At 34.0% G+C, this 27124-nt stretch overlaps 2 protein-coding genes across 4 annotated transcripts; one reads left to right on the top strand and one right to left on the bottom strand.

Annotated features, from left to right (window-relative positions):
* The first annotated feature begins 1217 nt into the window (after nt 1–1217).
* LOC124630727 (cyclic GMP-AMP synthase-like receptor) lies at nt 1218–8172 on the top strand. 3 transcript variants are annotated; one of them, XM_047164704.1, is made up of 5 exons: nt 1218–1363; nt 5601–5780; nt 6184–6647; nt 6828–6990; nt 7244–8172. In XM_047164704.1, exons 2-5 carry the CDS (start codon nt 5607–5609, stop codon nt 7922–7924), a joined length of 1482 nt encoding a protein of 493 aa, XP_047020660.1. In that variant the 5' UTR covers nt 1218–1363; nt 5601–5606; the 3' UTR covers nt 7925–8172. The 3 variants fall into 3 exon arrangements, with proteins under 3 accessions (XP_047020660.1, XP_047020661.1, XP_047020662.1); XM_047164705.1 differs by lacking the exon at nt 1218–1363 and adding an exon at nt 1618–1732; XM_047164706.1 differs by lacking the exon at nt 1218–1363 and having other exon boundaries at nt 5639–5780; nt 6132–6647.
* A 6890-nt stretch (nt 8173–15062) lies between these two features.
* LOC124630728 (ADP-ribosylation factor-like protein 8) lies at nt 15063–20536 on the bottom strand. Its single transcript, XM_047164708.1, has 5 exons — nt 20321–20536; nt 18337–18417; nt 17504–17577; nt 16552–16713; nt 15063–15984 (listed from the first exon to the last, which is right to left on the bottom strand). Exons 1-5 carry the CDS (start codon nt 20441–20443, stop codon nt 15861–15863), a joined length of 564 nt encoding a protein of 187 aa, XP_047020664.1. The 5' UTR covers nt 20444–20536; the 3' UTR covers nt 15063–15860.
* Between the last annotated feature and the right edge of the window lie 6588 nt (nt 20537–27124).

Here is a 27124-nt window from a genome sequence, read left to right as displayed (position 1 = left end):
AACTTACAAACTTCTGCGATTAGTAAAATGTTTTAGCTATATTACCTAATTGTATTCCGCTTTTACAAATGATTTTTTCTTTATTAAATATCCAAAATTAACACCTTGACCATTTGATCAACATGCCATTCATAGATATGACAACATAAAGATTAAGAGACAAAACTGCATACCTGATTACTTAATTCACGGTACATTGAGTTATTTAGGTATGCCGTATTCATTAAAACGAATTTAAAATTATATTTTACAAATGATTTCGCTGCATATGTCATGTATCAAAAGGCTAATATCCAAAACCAACAATAAAAACAAATCCATTTGACATTTATGATTTTGTCTGAGTTGCCAGAATAATAAAGTTTTCTCTAATAAAGGGAATATTTGACATAAAATATACAACGAGGGGTATCTACGTTCATTAAAATATCTCCTTGCATACCCAATACTTTGAATTGCTCTCTCATTTTGCCTCACTTACTTCACTTGCTACACTTCACGACTGAGATCCAATCACGACTCAATTACGATTGAAGCGTATATGGCATTCCGCTATTTTTCTTTGAAATAAACGTTTTTATCCTTTTCTGTCATATAATAATGAATCATTTTGTCTGCAAATGATTTACAATTGCAATATGATTGTAGAGCAAACTACCGTACCAAAATCACCAAAATGGCAGACCAATCGCAAACCAATCGAATGTCGTTGGAATACGATTGGTCTTATATTAGTAGCAGAATGCCCGATATGGTTATAACTGCTACTGCGATTCAATTTTGACATTATTAACTTAGGAGAATCGGACCCCTCTCTCGGGTTGTGTTCGGGCTATGAGAGTGAAAGAATAGTGAGTGCACCTGTGTCTACGCAAATGCTTGTGCTATAAAATATGTCCTGCGCAGTTGGCTAATCTCCTTATATGAGAACAACCGCCGTAGTCGATAGTCGGCTAGGACTAGGAGGACATCATCCTCATCACTATTACTGATGCGGAATATATTATGTACATACATATGAACTCTAATTAGCCTATTCGTATATATTAAAAGAATGAAAGCAATTTAAAATTCCAAATAAACAAGAATTTACCTACTATATACAAATTATTATCAATTTTAGGTTTATTTATTTTCTGTTTGAAAGTGTGTTTCCAGAAATTATGGGTATTTTTTTTCAAGAATGTCAACACTGTCAATATCCCTCATGGAAATCCCGATTAGTTTCAAGTGTAAAATTATATCTGGTTTCGGTAGAAACATGGAACATTTCGCTTTCAACGTCACCGGGGTGCGGGGTGGATCGGCTGCCAAGTGTTTGTTTTATTGTTATTTAGAAAAGGGATAGTTATTTCATCACCGGGTAAGTAGATAACAGTGCCAATTATTTAACTATTTTTCTCGGCTTTTATAGTATTTTCCTTCGGCTGAAATTATTTAATCTGAACTGAAATTAAGAAAGCTATAATAGCAGTGAATTTACGATCCAAATGTTTGTAAAAACTGCTAGGAAGTGATTAGTGCTTAGTAGATAATATCTTAGATTCAACCAATGACTGTCAACTAAATCAGAATTCTAGTGCAAGACATTTTGTTTGTAATGATAATGATTGATTTACAATTCAAAATGGAGTAAGATATATTTAGCATAGAATATAAACTTTGTTGTGACTGTGATGCTGACTTCTGCCTGCTTCAATGCTGTTTATTGAATATAATGAAATTTTAACCGGTATTGTGTTAATTGTTTTGTATTGGTTATGAAAAGTGGTGCTACTAGTTGATAGTTGTCTTGTTCCTGCTCCCAATTTTAATTTAGGATTGGTAAAATGTGTCCCCCGCATTCCTCTCTGTCACTTGTCATACTAACATTCGTGCCAACTTTTGTTCATATTTGTTTATTGTGTTCCATAATTTTTATTAGTATGGATAGTATTTAGAATTAAGTATCTATCTGTGGGAACTACTGCCGGTCCCTGGATAAAGTATAGCCTATGTTACCTGCACATAATGTAGTATTCTAATGGTGAAAGAATTTAAAAATCGGACCTGTAGTTTTTGAGTTTATCCAAAACAAGCAAACTGTTTTTTTTTTTCTATCTATAATATTGTGTAGATATTATATAGATATAAGTAGATAGCATTAAATAATCCATCAATCTTTTCAAACTCTACCTCAGGCAAAAGAATGTTCCACACACTTGAAAGTCTTTCTTTCACTAAGGTCAACAAAAGTCTGGAACCTTCTAGACTTCTAAGGAGGTTAAATGATATAGATTTTTTTGGAAAATCAATTCAATGTAGGTAGTCTTGGCTTAGCAATTTTGCAGATGATATAAGCTAAAAACTTACACTCTTTTAAATCCTTGTATGCCGGAGCACAGATCTACGCGATAAATAATTGATTTTCCATTGTTCTCAAATAAGCAGCATTCAACAGGTTCATCATCCTCCGAGCCTTTTCCCAATCATGTTGGGGTCGGCTTCCAGTCTAAACGGATTCAGCTGAGTACCAGTGCTTTACAAGAAGCGACTGCCTATCTGACCTCCTCAACCCAGTAACCCGGGCAACCCGATACCCCTTGGTTAGACTGGTGTCAGACTTTCTGGCTTCTGACTACCCGTAACGACTGCCAAGGATGTTCACTGACAGCCGGGACCTACAGTTTAACGTGCCATCCGAAACACAGTCAATGGTGTCTAAGATATACTTAGAAAGTACATACAAACTTAGAAAAGTTGCATTGGTACTTGCCTGACCTGGGATCGAACCCGTGCCCTCATACTTGAGGTTGGTCCTTTACCCACTAAGCCACCACGACTGCAGCATTCAACAGGTTAAGGTTCAGAATATATAAGTTAAAAACATGGATACTCCTCTTAGGTTCTCAATCTTTTTTTTAAATATACTCCTAAGATAAAATCTATTCATCAATATACAACAAATATTTAATAAATAATTATCCTCTCTGTATTTCATGAACAGTCACCACCAAGCTTAACATGATATTCAAATAATATTACTGCATCCTCTTTTTACTCAAAATATTTTATGACTGACTTAATTTTCCTTTCAATTCATAGCAAATTAAAGGAGGAAAAATGCATTATTACTGAATTAATTAACATTTTGTTGTTAAGTTAGCTACTTAAACATAATCTTTATAATATATTTGGGTTTTTACAAAAATTAGGTAAAACCGGGACTTTCCCTATGCAATACCTATAAAGTTGTGTCTACTATTGCAAAACAAAACAAAATATTACAAATTAATAACCTTTTTAAATAAATGATTAGGTATATATATGCATTTACATTATATTCAATGGTTGTGACAAGGCTATATAAAAAAAAAACCGGCCAAGTGCGAGTCGGAATCGCGCGGAAGGTTCCGTACCTTTATTTAGAAAATGAGCAAAGAAATCACGTTTGCTGTATGGGAACCCCGCAACTATTTATTTTATTCTAGTTTTCAGTATTTGTTGTGATAGCGGCGATAGAAATACATCATCTGTGAAAATTTCAACTGTGACAGACGGACGGACAGAGAAGCGAAAACAATAGGGTGCCGTTTTACCCTTTGGGTACGGATCCCTAAAAAGTCGTGTTAGTAACAGTAGGTACTTACAGCTCAAGAATGGCTGAACTGTTTAAGATGAAAATTAGAAAGTCGGTAACTTAGACACGGGCATGGGCATAGTTTTTGTCACCATCCGGCTACGGGAAACAGTTATCTTGGCAAGCGGATGAGACCGTGGGCAGAAGCTAGTTTTAGTGAAATGTACGTAAGCTGCAAATGGACATAGCGACAGGCCCGAGCGACGCGGTAAAAAAGTCACAAAAAAAGATCCCGACTCCAAAATAAGACGGGTCGCAGGTACTAGATACGTCACACACAAGACACAACCCGCGGTGCGGTATGCAATAGAGTGGGCAATAGATTGGAACTTTCAAGAAATAAATGGGCATATGTTTATAAAATGGGGTGTTGTCAACACACTGTCCCAAGAACACAAAAAATAGTTTTTTAGTTTAGTTCTGCTTTGAACAATTTATTTTGCAGCAGATGTATTTGAAAAAGTTTCGCAAAGCCTCGTGTGACATGCAAGGTTGTAAAGCGATACAAAATACATCTTTTCGTAAGACAAAACCGTAAATTAGGCGTTATTCTGTGAAAAAGTCCTGCCTAGGCTTCAAAACAGTCCGGATATAAGACTTACATACTTAAAGGTACCTCTAGTTACGTCTTATTATAATGATTGTACAGTCAACTTCAGGTCAGTGGTAACAGTTTTATAGGAAAAGCGTAGTTATTACTATTGAGTTAAGGTGCATGACAATTACCACTGATGTGCAATCTACCGTACATGAAGGTTAGGTACAGTCGTTTCTTTGATAATCGGTACATTCCCAGATACAGATATAGAAAATAATGTTATTATTATTTTTAGTAGGGCACAGATAACGTTTATCTTTCTGTAAACAAAGAGAAAGTACCTAGATACCAGTACCAGTTTTGATTGTCTAGATTCGATACTTAACAAGACTACTAAATAGGTAATGCATTATATTTAGCTAGATAATATAAAATTGATTACTTAAGCACCTGCAATGAATCGTTTTAATTGTCTACTATAACAATGTAGGGAATTAAGTATCTAATTAAAATGTAATTTTTCCTTGTTACAAAGACTCTAATATCATAGTACATTCCCTAAATTTTAATCGGACTTCCCGGGAAGGCAGATAAGTAGGAATAATAAGATATATAGGCACATTATCATCAAGTTATGGACTCATTGCTACTTTGTGTTGTGTTTGTGTGAAAAGGTTCTGTGTGATAAATAAGTAGGTATCTCTACTTGCTACTTTGCAGCTGTGGTACGTAAGTTTTTAGTTTTTTTAGGGTTCCTTACCCAAAGAGTAAAACGGGACCCTATTGTTTTCGCTCCTCTGTCCGTCCGTCCGTCTGTCACCAGGCAGTATCTCATGAACCGTGATAGTTAGAGAGTTGAAATTTTCACAGATGATGTACCTATTTCTGTTGCCGCTATAACTACAAATACTGAAATTTAAAATAAATAATATTTTTGGGAGCTCCCATACAACAAACACGATTTTTTTGCTTATTTTCTAAATAATGGTACGGAACCCTTTGTGTGCGATTCCAACTCTCGCTTGGCCGGTTTTTTTTTTTCGTTTACAAGCCTTATAGTTTGTAGTTATGTGTGTAATCGGTAATTGTCGTCTAATTAATAACATGTATTGAGTGCAAGAGCAGTCAGCCTGTCACATGTCCTAAGTAAACGCGTTTAAAAATGCTAACATTAGTCAAAAATAATCTAGACAAGATTGTTCGTTAGCTCTCAGCAACGTTATTTGATTTAAAATTTTACATACAATAGATTTATTGATTGATAAAGGTACTTAGACAGATAACAATTAAGTGCCTATTGTTTTTAATAGTAAGTACTAGTAATAATATAGGTATTACTAGTAGAACCACAGACCCTTTGAATAAAGACCCATTTCCACTTTTATGGAGGTACCTACAAACTACATATTTTACAGCTGAATAACTCTATTTTGCTCCTTTCAGTTAATCATGAGTTCTAAGAAGAGAAGTATGGACTCTTACCTTGCTGAAGTGTTCAAGCAGTTCATTGCTATCAAGGATGACGACTTCAAAAAGTCGCAGGAAGTCTTTAAAAGTGTCTTCGAACAGGTCAAGCAAAAGATGGGTGAAACATGCAACTACTATAAGAAATACAGCAGTCAGGTAATTAATTTAACGCCCCTACTTTATTTCCTATGTCGCTTAATTTTTGCAAAATAATATTTATCAAATATCATCATATACACTGTTGTTTTAGAGTGAAGGAAACTTAATTCACTATTTATTAAGTTGATTATCGTTGACGCATAAAAACTCAATCAGAATATTAGCTTATATTATTGTAGGTACACTTTAAACTGTTGTAATGTTTTTTTACATAGTATAAAGAAAGCTACATCATTTCTTATTTTCAATATTTGCTTCAACGATTATTCATAAATAGCGAATTAATTAGCCTTCACTCAAAAATAATGTGTATGTATTGAGATTCGATCAATAGTATTTTCTATACAGCTGCGACGGCTAAGCACTTGAGAAGAAGCTACAATGTCTGCCCGTCCGTCAGATCATGTACGCAGGGAGCGTATCCGATGGCATCAAAGTGGGGAGGATGGACGAATTCGACATGGACATCGTCATCCGTCTGCCCATCAACTACCAAGACATCGCACTCGAAAACGAAGAGCCGGGCTTCGTTAAACTGAAGATCACGAACACATTTGACCATTTAGATAAGCAGCCGGACTGGGAGAAATGTCATAAGGTGACTCGCGACTGGCGGGACGCAGATAAATACTTCCTTCAGAATAAGTTTCGTCAGTGGATGCATAAGAACGTGCAGAAGGCGTTGAATCTCATGGAAGGCAAGGTGGACGTGAACGGGGATGTTTACTTGCTCACGTACAAGGAGTCTGGTCCGGCTTACACGCTGAATATCAGGAATGATGTGGGCACCGACAAATATGCGCTGGATGTGGACTTGGTGCCAGTCATTAAGTTCACCTACCCGCGCGTTCCTGAAGGTTACAGGTTAGTCAGAAAAATTGTTTAGCCAGCTTTTCATCCACATAAACAAATTAATTATATGATAACAAAATTCATGAAATTTCAGTAATTTCATGAAAGGGTTTCAAATATCAATCCAAATTTTCTCGTTTATAATTTTGTAGGTCAGCAGGAAATGGTGTTTAAAGACAGTTATAATTTCAGGGTTATCGAGGGACTGCAAGCGAAGGATTGGTTCCTTGTGCCGAAGCCCAACAAGGCGTTGACCGACAACACTCTGAAGAACAGATGTTGGCGCATCTCGTTCCAAGAACAGGAGAGAGAACTCATCAAAGACTGCCAAGCGTTGAAGACTACCATCAGATTGGTAAGGTTTCATTTATTAACTTCTCGCCAAATTTAATGGTGGATAGAGCACGGGTACATGCATATGGCTTAACCCTTGCACACCCCTCGCACGTTTGATATTATATGAAATAAATATCTCTTATTTGCAATAGAGGCCACAAATTCATACTGGCCAAATAGGCGATGGTATCAGCATTGATTTTGCCCTTGAACTCACTTAAAAAATATTGTTTACGGCCCGGTTAATAAGGAAAATATTTCAACAATTTCAGGTAAAAAAATTACGAGATGCTCTAGAAATGAAGTACATCGCTAGCTACTACATCAAGTCACTGTTTCTGAAGAAGGTCCATGACATGCAAGATAAGACTTACTGGCGCAATAAATTGAGTCTATTATTCCGTGCGATGGTACAAGAGCTGTACGACGCTATCTCTAAGAAGGACATCCCATTCTTTTGGAATTATGAACACAACCTCATTGGTGGGATGAAGCCCACTCTTCAGAAAATCTACTGCGACAAACTGAAGGATGTCCTAGCAGCTATCGACGCGAATGATGTCGAAAAAGTAGTGGGGGCTTTACTCAACGCCGAAGAATTAAAAGAGTTCAAGAAATCCGAGTTTTATCAGAAACAAGCGGAGCTGGCTCCATTAGTGGTGCAACATAACTCTTCATTTTCCTCGGAAAGTTGTTCCCAGCCCGACAGCGCATTGTCCGACCAACTTAAGATGTTGAACAGCGAACTTGATTTGCTCCGCGGAAACAGTCAGAACGACAAAAAGTTTGACGAGTTAGAAGATAAAATGAATAGACTGGCGGACAGACTCAGCTTGTTGGAATCCAGAATGGATAAGTTAGAAATGATGGAGCGCAAAAGAACTATGGACGATATTGTCCTGGGAGCCAATTCGATTAGTCTCAATGTTGGTAACTTGATCTCTATGGATTAAATGATAGGTTGGTTAGTGAGCTAAAACTACTTATAAATTTTACTATTGTCTATTCATACATTTTAAAAATATGTTTAAGAATTGCAGATTTTTAAACATCACGCATATAGAGATTGATTTTCTTTTTATATTATAGAAATAAGTTTTAATAATGAATTATGATAAAATTCCTATGAACTCCGACTATTATATAAATGTTATTTTAAGATTATATACGATATTTTAATTAAAGATTTTCTTAATAAAAATTTTGCTAGTATCTTTTACCAGTTACCCAGATAAGTTTTGAAATCTAAAACAATGGAAAAAACACTAATTACGAAGGCAAATCACATGCTTTTGACATGCAATCACGTGATTTGAATTTGAATGTATCTGACATCTGCGTCATGATATTGACGCATTGCTTTATTTTGATTAACCATGGTGGAAGGATTCAAAACCGAATCCTGGGCTTATGAAATTTTACCTGTAGAATAACTTACCTGTAAGTATATAAAATTAAATGCTTTCTTATATGGATCAACATGTACGTTCCATAAATAATGTCTTCACCCTAAAGTGGTTGAACATTGAATTCACATTTTGGTAAATAATACAACACAAGTGCAGCCCTTATGATATTTATTTCTTTGTTAAAAACAGAGTACAAACTATCGAGAGAAACTCCTTTTGGAAATATACAACGCGTATTATACATATAAACGATACTACCCACCTCGGAATACTTGTTGCACAAATATTAAAAAAAAGCAAAATTGAGCAATAATTTAGTGTACCTCTTTGCTTGGGTGACATTTTATTTATTGTATTTTTGAAAAACCCATATTTAACAAAACAATTGGCAATACATTTTTGGAAAGTATCCTTCTGATTGTATGTCGCTATTAAAAACAATTGTGTCTCGCGTATATCTGTACTCTATAATACAAGGGGTAATAGAGACCATCTCTATGGCATAATAGATAGAAATCATTGTGCATATAAGTACCAAACGGAATTTTGATAATGCATATCGGGTGTGTCGTTCATAATCACATTAAATGAAATGCGTTAATATACTGGTTAATATATGTCGATTAACACAAACAAAAACGAAAAATACGTAAAAATAAAAAAATGCATTTTTCAAACAAAGTAAATAGAATAAAAATGTGTGAAAATTAGAACACCATATAAAAGTCAGTCATTACAAACAACTGAAATTCTCCCTTGAAAACTGACAGCTGTCAACTGATCAAAACATACGATACTCCTAACTTTATCTCTACTTTACACATGATGTTGTAAATTATAAAAACTAAAAATGGCTCCTGTGGTTAAACCACTGAATGGATTAGGTTATTTTTTTTACAATTCGCCATAGAATATCATAAAGTATATGCGATAGGATTTAATGTGATTGTGAACGACACACCCCGTATAATCCGTCAAACTCAACACCATCTTCTGTTTTTTCAAAAAACCTGTTTGTTTTGTTCTGTTTCACCTTGATATATACCGGTTTACTTATATCACAAATGTTTTTTATTATACAACATTTAACATAGACTAATAGGACTGTCTTAACTGTAGGTACCCACAGAATGGGTTTCCCTAATAAGAAGTAAATAGAATAACTTTTAAGTGTAGGTACAACTTATGATTATTCATCGGGAAGTTATAGTCTATAATAATATTATAAAGATTTGTTTGTAATGGATAAACTCAAAAACGACTGAGGCAACCCTTCCCGAGTAAAAAAAACTATATTTTATGCTGGTACGGGCAGTATTTCCCACGGGAGGCGGTTGAAACCGCAGGAAAACGGCAGGGGTATCTATAAATTCAAACCATGCCAACTTTGTTTTTAAATTAATCATTCACATGTATCAATCAGATATCTTTATGTATAAGGTAGATCTGCAATCGCAGTGAGATGACGTCAGCCTTTGACATAAATATAATTATACCTATTATGCATATTCATTGACACAATGGAATATTTTTGCCGACACTTAGGAACGACCTTACCCATCAGTTATTAAGTAGACTAATGAAATACCTGTCAAAATTAAATCTGAAAGGATTTTTTTTGTTATTTATTGAATAAATTGCAACAAGTACTCCTTTAACGGTCAACAATACTTTGTATGAAAACAATTCTCAGTCATGGAAGTGTTCATTAATAATTTTAACTACTGCGCATAAAATCGAACGGATATGAGTGGCGCGATAAGCGTTCTATATTATTATGTATCGTAGTCGAGTCATTTTCCAATTCATAAATGCACAATTAAAACCCTTATTCAACAATCTTCAGCAACTGGATTAATTCAATCAGGTTTTAAGAATGAGCTAATTGTAGTCCTACAAAATATTGCCAAGCCTCCCATGAATCGTTTTTATCATAAGTCCCATATCCCTAATTTATTTACATGCATGATGTGACATAAAAACATTAATAATGGGGTTTTCTTAATTATCATGCGTTATATTTTAAATTATGAGTAAACGCAATATTTAATAAATAGGCTGAAACAAAATATTTAAATTCCAAAGTCATGTGAAAGTTTGAATGTTGATCTAATGATAATAAGCCTTAAGACGAGGTGTGCCTCAAACCGAGGCGAGGCATATTTTCCAACAAAAGGCATGGGACTGAATATTTTGAGACACAAACTGCGTATACAGACAATATCAGTTCTGAAAGCGATAACTTGGAAACCAACCCGAGGCACAACTTTGAGGCTCAAAAGAAAACCTTAAACCAGACTTATTTGTATATTTTGTAAAAGGCCTTAAATTATGTTAAACTATTTGTTCGGATCAAATCTACAATTCAACATTTCTAAACAATCTACATATGTAAGGGGAATCCGACATTCTGATGTTCGGCGAATTGAAAGTATTTCTACTAAAACTTCAGTGGTAAGGAAAGAATGGTTCAGAGATATGAGAACATTAGTTATGAGAATCTGATCGTTCTAATAATATAAAACAAGACATTTTTTCGAATTGTTTTTATAGTTAACAACCGATTTTCACTCTTGGAGACATAGCAAGTTAAGAGTAAACTTTAGCTATTATTGAAGGTACTCACTCACATATAGTTTAGCGTTAAATATCATCCTTATGCCTAAGATATAGGAGTCAAAATCGGTTGACTATCTTGCAAAATAATATTAATTTTAAGGTAAGCCGAAATTCTGTGAACCAGATCTGTGATATAAACAATTATATGGTAAAGGCTATGAAAAAATAAGACACTTACACTTTTATTACATCTTTTGCGTGTGGTATATTATAATATAGAAAAAGATAAGTTACAGCCATACAATATAAACGCACCATTATATAAAAAATAATATAATTATAGTTGAACAAATACCTCAAATAATTTTCTGCGTATGGAATGCTACATGTTTTCTTGCTATTCATTAGTTCACTCATATTTAGTACTTCAGTAGATTATTTACTTGCACAGATGATAAATTTGTTATCAATTTGTTCGTGTATTATACAGAATAGTTGCTACTTAGAAGTACAGTCAACCACAAATAAATAATTTATCGTGGCCGACTGTACTAAACATACTTCAAATCTGTAGACATGAAAGAGCTGAAAAAATACAATTATCAACTCTAATCACGTTAGAAATTAAATAAAGAAATATTTTAATTACAAAGATTTACTGCTACAATCTATGCCTTTGCCTATCCATATTGTTTTTAAATATAAAAATGTAGGTACTTTTTGTATTGCTAAGTATGAACACATGAACTTTTAACCGAGTACCGTTTGTCACTGTCAGTAAAAAGATCGTATTTACTACAAAATTAACAAATCTTTGAGCTTTATGAATACTGTACGGGCCAATAAGATTCTCTGATTTCACATGAGTCCTGAATTTCTGGCAGCCTTCAATGTGTTGCAAAGGAACATGGCCCAGTTATTGTCTAAATCTGTGGCAGAATCTAATACCAGATGATTACATCTAGTTAAAGGCGATTCAATCTGGTTAACCTATACATACGAAGGTAATCATTATTCGTTGATTATTTCTCATAACAATTGAAGAATTTAATGATCAATTTCTATAAATAAAGACTGATAAAAAAATAACAAATGTTTGGTGAAACTATTTGAGATAATCTTCCAAATATAATGCGTTTTTCTTTTAAATTAATACTAAAAACTTTTACACCAGACCCCGACAATCTTTAGTAACGGCTACATTCAGTTTCAAATACAGAATACAATAATTCACCCACGGCGCTAGTGTAGCATAGTCTATCAATTTCTAGGTTTGTCATTTCCATGATTATAAATTAAAAACTTTTCTAGAATAAATTATAATAATTCTTCATATTTTGGTACATTCTCCGCACAAGCCAGCGCCGTACGAAAACTTCACAATAGGGTTGTTTCCTAGTATTCAGTCAATTAAAAATAGGTATATGCACCGAAAGTTCACAAAAATAGAAACACGATAAGCTATATTATATTAATAATAACTGACCACATAATTTTTAAATAATTTATGAAATAGGCATGATGACAAATTTTTAAATTCCTTTGTATGATGTAGGTATACGTCTATTTTATATGAAAAATTATTAATTTTAAGAAAATGCGAAGTTTTTTTATCAAATAATTGCATTTTTCTCTGTCCACTTTGAATCCGGCGCGAAAACGCTTGTCAGTGTCATGTCGTCACTTGTGACGTCACGACTGAAATTACAAGACGCAAGTAAACAACGCTTGTGCAATAATTATATAAGTTTTTTGTGTTATTAAATATGAATTCGAAAGGGCATAGGTGTTGTGGGGTCCCCCAGTGTAAGAACACATCCAAAACAACTCCGGATAAGTTATTTGTGTACGTTCCTCACAATAAAAAAATACGAAACAAGTGGCTTAAACTTGCAAGGCGAGATTCAAAAGCAATATTGCCCACGGTACAACTTTATTTTTGTGAAGATCACCTTGATGTAAGTTATTACATAGTTCTCTAGATTCTAGCATAGTTTTTAATGTAAATAACTATTTCGAGGTTAGGTTTCATCTCTCATTGTTTTTAATTAAACTAGAATACTTACATGGAAGTTTTAACATTTCTAAATTCAGTTGAACAAAAATCTTTATTTGATGCCAAAAACTTTCCCAGCATTATGATATCAATTCTAGGCAAATTAGCGCTGTTTGCCTTGATAAATCCGGGCTCCATAACTCGTGTTATAAACAATTAATTAATTAAAAACAAAGATCGCAGTGGAAGTTCACAATAACGAAATGTGACGTTCGCGCGCTTTCGCGCGAGTTGTTTTGAGAAATGACGTCACGAGCTCTGATTGGTGTTCAAGATATCATGGCGGATTGCCTTATTTCGTAATTTTATTTTATAAAAATACATATTAATCACATTATTAATAAAGAAAACAATGCGCGTTTTATATTCCAAGCTTCAAGTTTAATTTAATAAATATATTATTTTAATGATTTTTGATTACTGTCATCATGCCTATTTAAATTTATCGTCTATTACGTCACGCCCTTGAAAACGGCGAATCGAGTCCGATGTCGTCACTTTACATTGACAATGACAAGTATTTGACAGTGACAGTCTGTGACAGGTATAACCTGAGAATGGTTGTGTTGTTTTCTTCAGTTTTTATTTGTATTTGAGCGAAAGAAACTTAGAAAAGAATTATGGAGAAAGGATTTATTGAAACTGATAGTTTTATTGTAGCTCAATTCTTTGCAAATAACCAAGATAACACAAATATAACCTCAATAATAAACACAAACTTTACGTTCCTTTGCACAGTTTTATTTAACCGCGTACACAACTCAAAACATTACAGGTATTTTCTTTTGTGCCCAATGTTTAAAAATAATTTAAATGTTTAAAATATTTGTTTTTGTATCTATATTATAAGAATACATTATTAAAATTTAAAAATCAATGAGTTTTTTCTAATTAGTTTCTTCTCTTTAGATGTGCAAAGTGTAAAGGAACACATAGTAGACTCTGACGTCACAGTCACGTGATCGAGCGTTTTCTGGGCAATGTTTTAAGAAAAATAGAAAAAAATCGAATACATAAAAAGTAAAGAGATTTAAGATGCAAAATTATAGGAGGGGTGATCTTTAAACTATTTAGAAGCTATTTAAATAGATTTTCGAAAATTGGAAACAACCCTATTGTCAAATCTATGTATATTACAAGATATAACTATATATAAATGTTTATATAAACATAATGTGCAGTCGAAGCGGGTATTTAATTTCAATTAATTACACATCTAGTGACTCTTCTATATTCGACAAAACATTAATATTGTGAGAATAATTTTATTGAATGATAAATAATAAATAAGGGTCCTTGATTTGAGTCATGAAGACACTATTTTACTTTTTTTTATTTAAAGTTTATTCCTTAAATGATTTACTGGAAGCCATTTATTATCTACTTGTCTACGGTTCCATTACGCTTCTATGCCGCCATTACTTCAAGCACACGGTTAGTCAAGCACATTATCCTAAATAGGAGTCTTATTTCCGTACAATTGCTTGGTCCTGGGATTGAAAATACTCGTAAAATATTGTGTCCATACCTCAAAATAGTATATATCACAAATGTAATACATATATTACGTACATTGTTTATGTTATATACAGTTTGCGCCTAACGTAACATATCAACAAAATTATTCGCACATTATATACTTTTAAACTTATTTTTTTAGCTAACAATATGAGATAAGTATATTTATAATATATAACGCTAATATTATTAAGGAATCTAAATACTCTAACATGATAGTACTGCATCTAAACATATAGTAACTTTTAGATGGAACAAGTTTATGAGTTTACTTCAGTGAAGTTGAGACGATTGATATGTCCTGGTCTAACTTTTATATCAGTCTAGTGAAGTATCTAGTTACACGCAGCATGTGAATATTTGTCTCAAATCAATGTTTCTTATTTTTATTTAATCAGTTTCATGAAATAAATAAAATCTTTCTCTAAAAGGAACTATACCTTAGACGTTCGTGTACATTTCTAATGTGACAACATTATCTTTTCACATATTTATATAAAAGGCTTATTGCGTTTCAATAAATATTTCACGTAAATAATTGAATATATAACAAACGAAATTTCAGCTTGGCACCATTTTCAAACAATGAAAACTAATTGAAGCCAATGGTTGTTTTGTGACAAGATAATTTACCACATCATTTTGTTTTAGAGAGTGCATTACTCAAGCTAAATTTATTTATCGCGACACAAATGGATTGAAAGCACTTTTCACAATGTATTACATACGAATATTTCGGGCAAGACTCAAAACGAGGCATAGCCTCGAAGCAAGAAGGCATAACATGTGAATTAAGACACAAAAACAATAAAATGCCTCGCTGATACACGTTCAAAATAATACATTGTGTAAAAGTATTTTAACTCCGTTACAGTCGCAACTTACAAATAATGCAACAAGATCATCGCTTCAAACACAATTACTAAGGCGCAGTTCGTAACATTTTCATAGAAAAACTAAAGGTTTGTATCAATCGATATTTTATTTTTAATAATACAATTTCTTGAGCCATGTTGATAATAAGTCTAGTATACTAGCAATTTCACCCGGGGTCGACATCAGTCTCGTAACCAAGTATACACTGACTTTAGCCAACGAAACGAAATTTAAGACTTTTTATGAGGCAAGGCACCTCCTCACTTGGCTAATTATTTGTGCAATTAAAACAAAAATAAATTTTATTAGTATCCAAGTAAGTTTCTTTAGTCATCAAGATTTTACAACTGCCCAGATTTTAGGAACCAATCACGCGAGTTTAGAAAAGGCATAACTCGAGGCAGAAGTAAGTTCAAGCGAAACTGCGCCTTAATAGTATGAGATGTGTTGCACATAGGGCCGAGAGTGGCATTAACGTGCGCTGCCCGACTTACTGTGCGCGATGAGCCACTGTAGCGTGATGTCGATGTTGTCCTTCTCTTTGCACGAGATTGAGTAGCAGCATATCTCACGGTCTTGAATGGCTGACAGGTTCCTAACAAATAAATTGTCATTTTTATATTCGGTTTTTTATTAATATTGTAGGTAAATGTTGATATTTTTTTTTACTCCAATTAGCAATATCTATTAAAGAAGTACATGATTCATGTAAGGGAAAAAAATAAGGCCAGGTCATAGAAATAGGTAAATTTTTATCTAATAAATAGTACCCCCGTGTTCAAGAAATAAGGTTGAATTGTTGGTCCCGGCTATTTTTACAGCCGTTTTGGCAGTTTGTTTCCCGACAGACCCAGATATTGGGTTACCGGAGTAATTGGGTTAAAGCGGTCAGATAGGCAGTCGGTCCTTTCAAAACATTGGTATCTTACATTTCATGTTGGAATCATATTTTTTATACGACCCTGTTACCACAAATCTATATAGTCGTGTTAGTTACACATTTTATAACTCAAGAATGGCTGAACCGTTTAAGCTGAAAATTAGAGGGGAGGTAGTTTCGACCCAGGAGAAGGACATAGGAATTTTGTCACCATCTGGGACGCGGGTAGAAGCTAGTAAGTGATAAAATTACGATTTTTACTAGATAAATGAGCATACTGACATCCGCTCGATGAGTCCGTGCTCGTCGAGCGCGTGCGGCAGGTCTCGCTTGTTGCCGAGCACGAGCACGGGGATGCCCGTCAGCTGCTGCTTCTCCAGCAGGCTGTGCAGCTCGTTGCGCGACGCCTCGATCTTGTCCGGGTCCGCCGCGTCTACCATGTAACTGTTAACGAGGGAAAACGTTAATTAAACGGTGTGATTTGAGTAAACCTTAAAAATAGCTGTATAGAAAGAAAGAAAGAAAGAAAAGAAGAAAGAAAAAATATTTATTGACACAAGCACATAGAAGACAATAAAAAAAGTTACAAATGGTTGCGCCAAATAGATCCAGTATATAGCTAGAGCGGTCACGCGGTCGAGCTTTCTGCGTTCTGCGTTCGAGCTCTTCTACTACTACTTCCGCTTGACCGACGCGGTCAGAATGCCTCCTGTGTGAGTATATCTATATAACGTAACTAGCTTCCGCCAGCGGCTTCGCCCGCGTGGTGTGTTGATAAAAAGTAGCCTATGTGTTAATCCAGGGTATCACCTATCTACGTACCAAATTTCAATCAAATCGGTCCAGCCGTTTTTGCGTGATTGAATAACAAACATACATCCATACATTCTCACAAACTTTCACATTTATAATATAAGTAGGAAAGTAGGATATGACACAAAGAACGCAAAACTGACCGCTTGAACGCTTGACCGCGTGACCGCTCCCTGTCTGATAGATCCCTGATGCAGTTATACGCATGAAAGCTTTCTTAATGGTACAAAATGTATATCAGATAAAAGTGATCATTTTAAACATAATTACTATAATTATGCTTCGTTCATTTAAATAAAGACATAACTGCGCTTGAACAACGTCTACAAATTAGAAAAGACGTGTTTAAATGCGAGATAGAGCAGTAAAATGAAAACAAATTAAAGAAAATGTTATTGAAAAATGCTGAAAATGTACTTACACAATAGCATTAACGCCTCGGCAGTACCTCTCCCACATTGAGCGGAACCTAGGCTGGCCACCGATGTCCCAAACCTGAAAATACATAACAGTACATACATCAATCACACACAAACACATACGTACATACTTCAGCGCGTTTGTATCAATATTGTTACTCATTTGTGCAAAATTTTCTGAACGGATTTTGATGAACCTTTATAGTAGCTTATATATGTCCCTCAGGACACGGGTGAATCCGCAGGAATCAACGAGTTGTATACTTTAGCAACAATGTTTAATCATGATAACTCACTGAACCGCGTGCAAATAAATCGAAGGTGACACTTATATTTATCAATCATACAGAAAATACTGGTAGTCGCAAAACAGAATATTGGTACACTTGGAAATGTCTCAGTATATTGATACAAGAAAGTCTATTATCCTGTATCCCTATACATATCTGTGTGTGGAATCCAAACAATTCACTTCTGATAATTATGAAAAGCAAATATTTAAGCAATGTAATTTGCGACAATTATTTTAATTTAAGATGCATTGACGTCACTGAAATGTATTTCATATTCTTGTCAAGTTTTTTATGGATTATCTAGATGAAGGATAGAATGGCAAGAGAGGTAAGTAAGGCAAAATGGTCTTGCTTTACTTTGTCAAAAAATTGTTTGATAAAAAAATCTTTATACTTTGTAAATATTAAAAACAATACATAGCTTATTATTTAAATGAAATTTAAAATACACTAAGTATCTATTTAGGCTGGTGCAATTTAGTCTCTGGTGTCTGAGGGATAATGAACATTTATGCAAAAATAAATAATATAGTTTTATTTACCTTGATAGTGACGTTTCCTTTGGTGATTTTGCGCATGTTGAATCCCACTGTTGGGATCATGTCTTCACTGAACTGGCCGGACTGCGGAGAGCAAAAATTGTATGTAAGTAAATAAATATATTATGACAAGTAAAAATATATTGTGACAAAAATATTCAATTTGATGAGTATTTATGCAACAGTAAAGAAATCAGAAAGTATATAATAACAGTTTTCCTTACATTGTTAGTCAGAGATAATAGTCACAATGCATTCTATATTTTATTATTAACTAATTAATATTATTACCTCATTATAAACCGAGGATTAAAACGCAATGAATGTGAATGAATCAACACATCATGTAACATGCTATAACAGGACAGATTTATTTATTCACAAAATATATTACTGGAATGTTATCAACTTTTACTGATAAAAGATCATTTTGGCATGTTGGTTGTTAAATGTGTGGTGATATTAATATACATACATACTATTAACATTAATGACTTCGAAACTAAATAATTGTAGTAACATTTAAAAATTATGCATACATTTTGTTTCTAAACAATTCTTATTCTTTAACCTATTTTTTATTTAGAGTAGGTATATTATTATGTATAATGTTCTGAATACTTTAAATAATAGAAAACAAATGCCAAGGACATGTATATTATAGTGTAAACCAAAGATACATATTTTGAAACTTGAAATACACCAAATAATAATCAGATTACAAATTATTTACATAAAATATTTTAACTTGATATCTGACATTTAGTGAATGAACCACCATGGTGATGTCACCATGAGATTTATCTTTAATTTACATGGGTATTCAACCAGCTTTGTAAGTAAGTTGAGGCTTTAAAAAGCCATTCGAAGACTAGACTAATCACAAAAAAGGTATTAAATAAATTGCATTTTTTAGAATCATAATTTCAAAGATATATTTGGGTGTTAATATGATCCTTTACTTATGAAATTATATCAAAGATGCTGGTGTGGAATAAGAAGACATATTGCATCAACCCCAAATATTAAATTTGGATGAGGGCAGGGGTATGATGATGAACACATAATACATAATTATTTAATCGCATCTTTGTTAAAACTGGGGATAAACAAAAATACCTTGAATTCACCTACACCCAACAAAGTTACCCATTATTATTTACCATTTCTAGCATAATTTCTAAAAGATAACCCTGATAGAAACCATCTATTATATTGATCTCTGTATCCATTATAGCATAAAGAAAGCTTAGAATCTATAAAGAGATAAGATAAAGGGTAAATGAACCTCTTTGAACAGTCTGATTAAACTGACATTGGAATTGGACACAGATAACATATTGTTGATTGAAATGTGACCCTTTGAATTATGATATAAGCATAAGTACTATAGGTATCTGTTTGTTGCTACATTGCAATAATGTGACGAATTTTTTTTTGTTAAATGATATCTGGGAATGTCTAAAGGTCATAAATATTACAGTAATTATAGTGTCCAAGGATTGAAAAATATGCAAAAGCCTACAATTAAAAGCATAGCTACATAAAGCTGATATAACAAAACTTGGTAGTTTACATGAAACTCCACAAGTTGTTACTGCATGTAAAACTGTTCGTAACTTCGAAGTTAATAAAAAAAGTTATGTTACTTTCACCTAAGCTCCTAAAATATGTAAATGTAGTTCATGTAACAGTAAGTTCTCAATTTAATGGATTGAGATTACTTCATAATCCTTTGTTTTGAGTGACACACAAAAACAAATTGAAAGAACAATGAGTAATATGATCACATAATATCGTACGCAGCCGATACATAATACAATTAATAGAAAATAATAAAAGCCATCTACATCACTTATCCACGCATGAAGTTCGATCGGTGGTCCATTATCATGATCCGTACATTAATCAAAGCTATATTATGATGGCGTAAAGCGTACAAGGAAGTTAAAACAACACAAAAATATTGTTTTCAGATAATACTAACGGCAATGACGTTAACAAAAGTTGTTTTCCCCGAGTACTGCAATCCGACCAGTGTTAGCTCCATTTCCTCCTTCCAGAACAAGCTTTTAATCCAATCAAGGATACGATTGATTAAAGCAAGCATTTTTAATTATTAAACCACTGTGCTTTTTGCAAAAAACGTAATATAATGAACGCCTCTTCCGAAAATCTGCTGTACAATTTGATTGACAGATATCAATTTGCGTTTAGTTAGCACTTCATGATGACGTGTTATGAGTCATGTCAATGTATTTTACATATTTAAAATTATAGTGTAAGTAATGGCAGACCACGTTAAAATATTCTTATAATCAAGCTATTACAATTATTTAAATGAAAGTAAGTTTCCTTAAAAGTTTTTCTATCATTGAGAAATGGAACACTAGTAACTAAACGTAGTTTTTTTACTGTCAAAGTTTTAATGTTGCCATTGGCATAAAATAAATCAGTTTTTTAAAGTTCAAAATTGTTAAAGCAGTGTCTTTTAGCATGCGGTCATTTATTATTTAAAATAATATTTTTAAAATAAATGATTGTAGTGACAAAAATAAATAATTGTAAATAAATAATATTTAATAAAAATAAATAACTGTAGTGACCCTTAGTGAAAAGGTAGGTTTTAAAAATAAAATAAATAATAAAATTGTGACCTACCTTTTTACAGGTAGGTAATATGGCCAAGCTATGTCATAAATACGAAAGTTTGTTTCTCCTACATAATAATTACATAAAACTTATGAATGATATTAGAAACATTTGATAACCGGTTGACCACCTTTTTTTTGTTTTAGCTAAGGAAAATGCCTGACGCATACACACCGCCCGGGGAGACGGTGGGGTTATGTGGGGCTTGCACCCACTAAAAACCTCAGCTTTTGTGCCGTCTTCTACCTTTTAGAGAGGGGAAACGAAACCAAAGACGACTTTCGTGACCTCTCGGCAGTGGCTGACCGGTTGCCCACCTGGCCCTTTAGGTATGTTCCAATATACCCGAACAGGGGTGGATCCAGTTATTAAATAAAGGTTGTGGGCACATCCACCCGGTAAGACTTATTCCCATAAATACTTACATTTACATTTATTAAATTAAGTTATATAAGGGAGTACACAGTATGTGTGTTATGGTTGTGCGGCCCGGAGCAATCAGAATGGACAAAGTGAGGAACGAGTATATCAGAGGAAGCCTAAAAGTAGCGCCAGTGAGCGACAGAAAGATATAAAGTTCAGCGTTTGCCGTAGTACGAGGGCATCATGTGATGAGACGGTGATAAACACATACTACAAGAAGGGTGTTAAATATGAATGTGGGAAGATGTAGAAGCAAATGTAGACCGAGGAAAAGATGGATTGATTGCGTGAAAGAAGACATATAATAAGAAAAGAGTGGATGTGAGTATGACGTCTGACAGAGAGAAATGGAAGAAAAATATTTATTGCGCCGACCCCAAAAGACTTGGGAACAAGGCAGGAAGAAGAAAAAGTAAAGGAGTACACAGGCAGGGGATATGATAGTATTCACGTACTGCCATCGAAATCTTTGGCAGTCGTTAAGGGTAGGTAGTCAGAATCTAGAAAGTCTGATAACCTTACCTAGGAATATATTACTTAATGGCCTAGGGGTATTGGGTCGCCCGGATATCTGGATTGCCCCAACGTTGTTGGGGAAAAAGGCTATGCAGATGATGATAAGGGAGTCTTAAGGAAGTAAGTATAGGTACATATCAGGAGAATACTTAAGGGATTTTAATATATAGGCATAAGGGAGTTTATAGATGGAGTACATAGGGGATGTAAGGGAGAACCTAAAAAGAAGATATAAGTGTGACATTATACGTCACCCACTACGGCAGATCAGCCACTGAATCACCCCATTCGTACACAAATACTTCCTTTTATCAATGCACGAAATTCACGGGCATTAGGTAATCTATGTCACTGGTGCTACAAAACGTGCAACTGTTTATACATGTAACGAAACCCATTCATAACAAATGAACGCGGGTGACAGTGCAATCTCGCCCAGCCCGTGCTACCGCGCCCGCGAGCGCACGTTTGTACCACGTAACAACTAGGTATTCGAAGCTCGGCACGTTTGAAACTAATCCCTTATATTAAACGCAAACAGAAATAAACCTCCCTCGTAACACAACGTTGTGGGGATTCGTTCCAAGTAACACCGAATTTGTACAGGTTTTATATTTGGATATTGTTGAATAACAACTTACAGGAATAAATTACACAAAAGGCTCAGCCCACTGAAAAGGTTTTCCTTGTTTTTGAAATGTAATTAAATTTTGTTTTATAAGAAGTCTTAATTTGTGGACAATAGAGAAAGAAAATTTGTTTGCTCTTTTTTGTTACTTTTTCAAAAGATTGTTTTCTCCATACATACTTTTTTTCTTCTTCGGCATTCTTGAAGCTTTTTCCGTGTTTCAGACAAAAGTGTTTGATGAATCACTTACATAATTGCAGTTCTAAATTAAAAAATAAAACATTTGAAATTCAACTTTTTTTAACAAGCTGTTTTGAAGAGTGTCTTTGCCTATTTGTGGACTAGTATGAAAGCCCGGGAAAGAAACAAAATGCAACTAGTAATATTTTCACAGTTCAGTTGCTTTTTGCGAAAAATGTCTTCAAATTCTAGTTGTGAAGTGGATTTGTTAAAATAAGCATTAGGTACTTAAGTGCCTACTTGCGAATGATAATCAGTAGCCTTTCAAATCTTAGCTGAGGTACATACATTACTTATATCCCAATATTGCATACCTAACTTTATAAAATGGAAAACTGAAAAAAGGTTTGGTAGTGTACCTATTGAAAAACGCCGTTTTGGCACGCGTGCGGATATTTATATACCTTTGAAGATTTCGGCAAATTGACCCGCCTCGACTATATGAAAAACTTACCGAACTTATGTACTTATCGAAATTTAGGGTAGGTACCTACTAGAAAATCATATTTGATGGTGTCCAATTTCCCAAAATAAAATCTGACGAGCCGCACATGACCATAAAGCTCAGTAAGTGCAACGTTGATACTGAAGATATTCATACGGTATTCAAAACAATATGATTGTCTTTTAGGTACCTACGTAAATGTTCTTCTTACTCTGTTTATTATCACCGTGGTAAAAGAGGGCGTAAAATGTCACACCATGCATTATTTTTTTAACTTAACTTCCCCTTTTCATCAGCCGACTAGTATCAACGTCCACCTATTTTCCCTCTACGTCACATTCAAATTATGACATCATTCTTTGTCGACAAACTATAGACGGTGACGTGCTAATTCAATGATGGCGTCGCGTCGCGGTCTCGTGGTAGCAAGCGTGACGCCCCGTCCATGTCAATGAATATCGTGATATTGCATGCTAACGATGATCAATGGAGTCCTATAATCTTGATGTGAATTGGCAAAAATAACAACAAAAATAGAATTAGGTACTAAGTATGTTGATTTGTCCAGCCGAATCGAATTTATTTGCATATAGGTACCAAGGAGTAACAAGGATTTTTTAAAAGTCTTAGGTAGCTATTCTTATGTGTTCTAGTACCGAAGTTGTAATAAAAACTAGAAGCAATGAAAAATCCATTTGCTAAACTATTAATGCTGCGTTAATGGTGAACGCCATTAAAACTTCGTGACATATAAAAATTGGGGTTTTATTTTTTTACTATCCCCATCCAAGTAAAAAAAGCTTCTATAACCAAGGCGTTTTGTCACCAATCTGTGTTATAGTAGGCCTGTAATGGTAACCATTATGACTGTCTGTACTATAAAGGTTTTTAACAAAGCGTTTTGATTCTATAAGATAAAGAGCATTTAAGTTCTATAATTAAGCTCTTAGAACGCTTACAGGACCATACAAAAGAATCGTTAAAGTTTTGCACTATAATAGATATGTATAAAGTGATTATGGTACTATTTAGTACTATTAAAGACCTTACCGACCCAAAATGTATCTATTTTGCACTAATAATGCGTCAAAATTATTTTTATAGTACTAGTTTTGTAGTAGTATCAAAAACATAATTACAGGATTAATCTGCACTATGAAAGCACCTTACACAACTATTATTTAACCTTTTAGCTTTTTAAAAGCTCCCTCATTATTACTACGGGGCTAGTTCTGTAAAAGTCATGAAAACTCTTCTATAGACATAACCATTCTAAATAGCACTATTAGTGAGTCTGTGTTACTCATACGACACTAAAGCGTGACATAAAAGGATTAAAATGAATAATTAATGGTCTAATTACATCTATACCAGCTTTTCAGAATCAATTATATGACTAGTATTTCATAAATGGTGACACACTGTCGACACTGTAGCACATGGTTCTGTACAAAATATTTGTTTTGTACCACAACAGGGCTGTAGCAATAATGTTTCTTTTTGTCTAGCTAGGAATAAGGATGAAGAATATATAGAGCACCTCATAATATAATAGCATTCTTAAACAGAAAGTTAATTGTAAAGTAGATTCAATTAAATGTGAAATTGTCTGCATAACTTACGATTCTATGATGTATTTTGTCCCATTATGATAAGGAAAACTAGTTCCGAGTTTAAAAAAAAAGACACACGGTCTTACTACAAAAACTTTAACCACTGTTTTACACTTGTCTAAAAAAAATGTGGCTCCAAAATGAACCATATGTCAACGTCATAATTTGACATTTTTTTAGACAAGTCTTAAACTGACGTTAAAAAGTTTTTGTGGTAAGACGGTTAATGTTTCTTATTTGTTTATTAATTATAAACATGATCTATGGCAAGATGTATTTGAATGTATGTATATTCTAAACCTAGAAAAAATAGGGGCACTCACGGTCGACATCACAATAAGTAATATTAAAATAAAACATAACAATTATAGAAAAAAACACTTCGGCGGGCATAATCTCGACTTCTTGAGAATAACTATCAACAAAAAGATGCATACGCTAATGCATCTTTTTGTTGATAGTTGACATTAGCGTATGCATCTTTTTATTTAACAACATAATTATCACATCTTTTTTATAAATCAAAAATTAAACATTAAAATCTGTACTCCAATAAAGTCAAATCTACTGAGGAATCTTACAAGATTCCTGTTGATTTTGATGTTCAAATCAAAATCAAAAATTATATCTGCTCAGGAAACAATCCACGTCCATTATATATGCCATCGTTAATTTTAGTATGTTACGACGCAGGCAAAGCACTGAAACAAACGCAATCGTACAATTACTTCCAGCATTGTGACAAAAAAAGGTTTATTTTATAATTGGACAACGAACCCTATTTCGTTTTCGGTAACAATATGGCTGCTGTTTTCGGCCATGATAGCACATTAGCAGCACGGCTGAAACCAATGTGTACTATAGCAGCCATATTCGGGACCAGTCCTTATTTTATTAATTTTAATTTAATTAAAACACGTAAATTATAATGGCGCATTGTCAAATTTGAAATCAGCATAATGATTTTATCGATACAATAATTTTCGCAAGAGCAAGTTATGGGAGAGTAAGACCATATCGGTCCATGCATGTTTTATAGTATGTTATGTTAAGCAACAATGGCAAACGACATAAAGCATAACTTACCGATATATTTTGTTTCCTTGAAGAACACTCACGATTCACGATCACAACACAAACAAAATGGTCACCAGGGGCCCGATTCTCCTAATTTTACTTAAGCGTCATACGATTCACGTTCGACTCGATTCGACTGATATCCAATCCCGACTCGATTACGATTGAAGCGTATGTGGCATTCCGCTATTTTTTCTTTGAAATAAACGTTTTTATCCTTTTCTGTCATTCAATAATGAATCATTTTGACTGCAAATGATTTACGATTGCAAAATGATTGTACAGCAAACTACCGTATAGACCAAAATCACCAAAAGAGCAAACCAATCGCACACCAATCAAATGTCAATCGAATACGATTAGTCTTTTATTAGTAGCAGAATGCCCGATATGGTTAAAACTGCTATTACGATCATATTGCGATTCGATTCCTATTCGATTTTGACATTATTAACTTAGGAGAATCGGGCCCCAGTGTGATAAAAAAGATAACTGGAATCGTTTACGGTGCAAAATAGCACTATAAACATGTTTTGGTTACTTTTATAGTGCACTTTTAGTTACATAAACGTTGCAGACAACACCATTTCAGTACTAAAGAGCGTTTCTTGATACTTTTACATTTCAACTAAAGAGCTGACTTATCACCGTGAGAGCCTTTATGTAGTGTCTATAGAATAAATCCGTGATAATACTAGGGCCTAATTGGGGTTTTGTAAATGTTTACAACACCATTATAGTACTAACATGAACACTAATTAGCACGCTCCAAAACGTTCTCAGGACGTTTATAGTATCAAATTTTGTTTCTTGGGATGTACTGACTGAAAACTTAGGTACTTAACCAAAAAACGATTGGGACTCAAGTAAACGGTGTTACGTATCGTAGTAAGGCAGTGCAGTCTGCTACTTTCACAACACACCTCTTTGAAAGTCTGTGTCTGAAGCAAAAGTACTCCATAACCGGCATAACCCTGAACAGGCCAGCATCATAACCGCTTTTCTCTTTTTTCCAAAATTTCCGTTCCGGTCTACCGTTGTCACACCACGTGGCCGCGGCGTGGGTGCTGCGTCAACGCCACACCCACGCCAAGACGCGCCCGGGACACGCCTGGCCGATATTAATGTCTTATTGGATATTTTTCTGCGTGAGGCAGGTTTCAGGTAAAACTATAAGGCAAGGTGAGATAGATTTCT

This window comes from Helicoverpa zea, chromosome 5 (assembly GCF_022581195.2).
Source record: "Helicoverpa zea isolate HzStark_Cry1AcR chromosome 5, ilHelZeax1.1, whole genome shotgun sequence".
NCBI lineage: Eukaryota > Metazoa > Arthropoda > Insecta > Lepidoptera > Noctuidae > Helicoverpa > Helicoverpa zea.
This window is presented reverse-complemented; position numbering and strand designations above follow the sequence as displayed.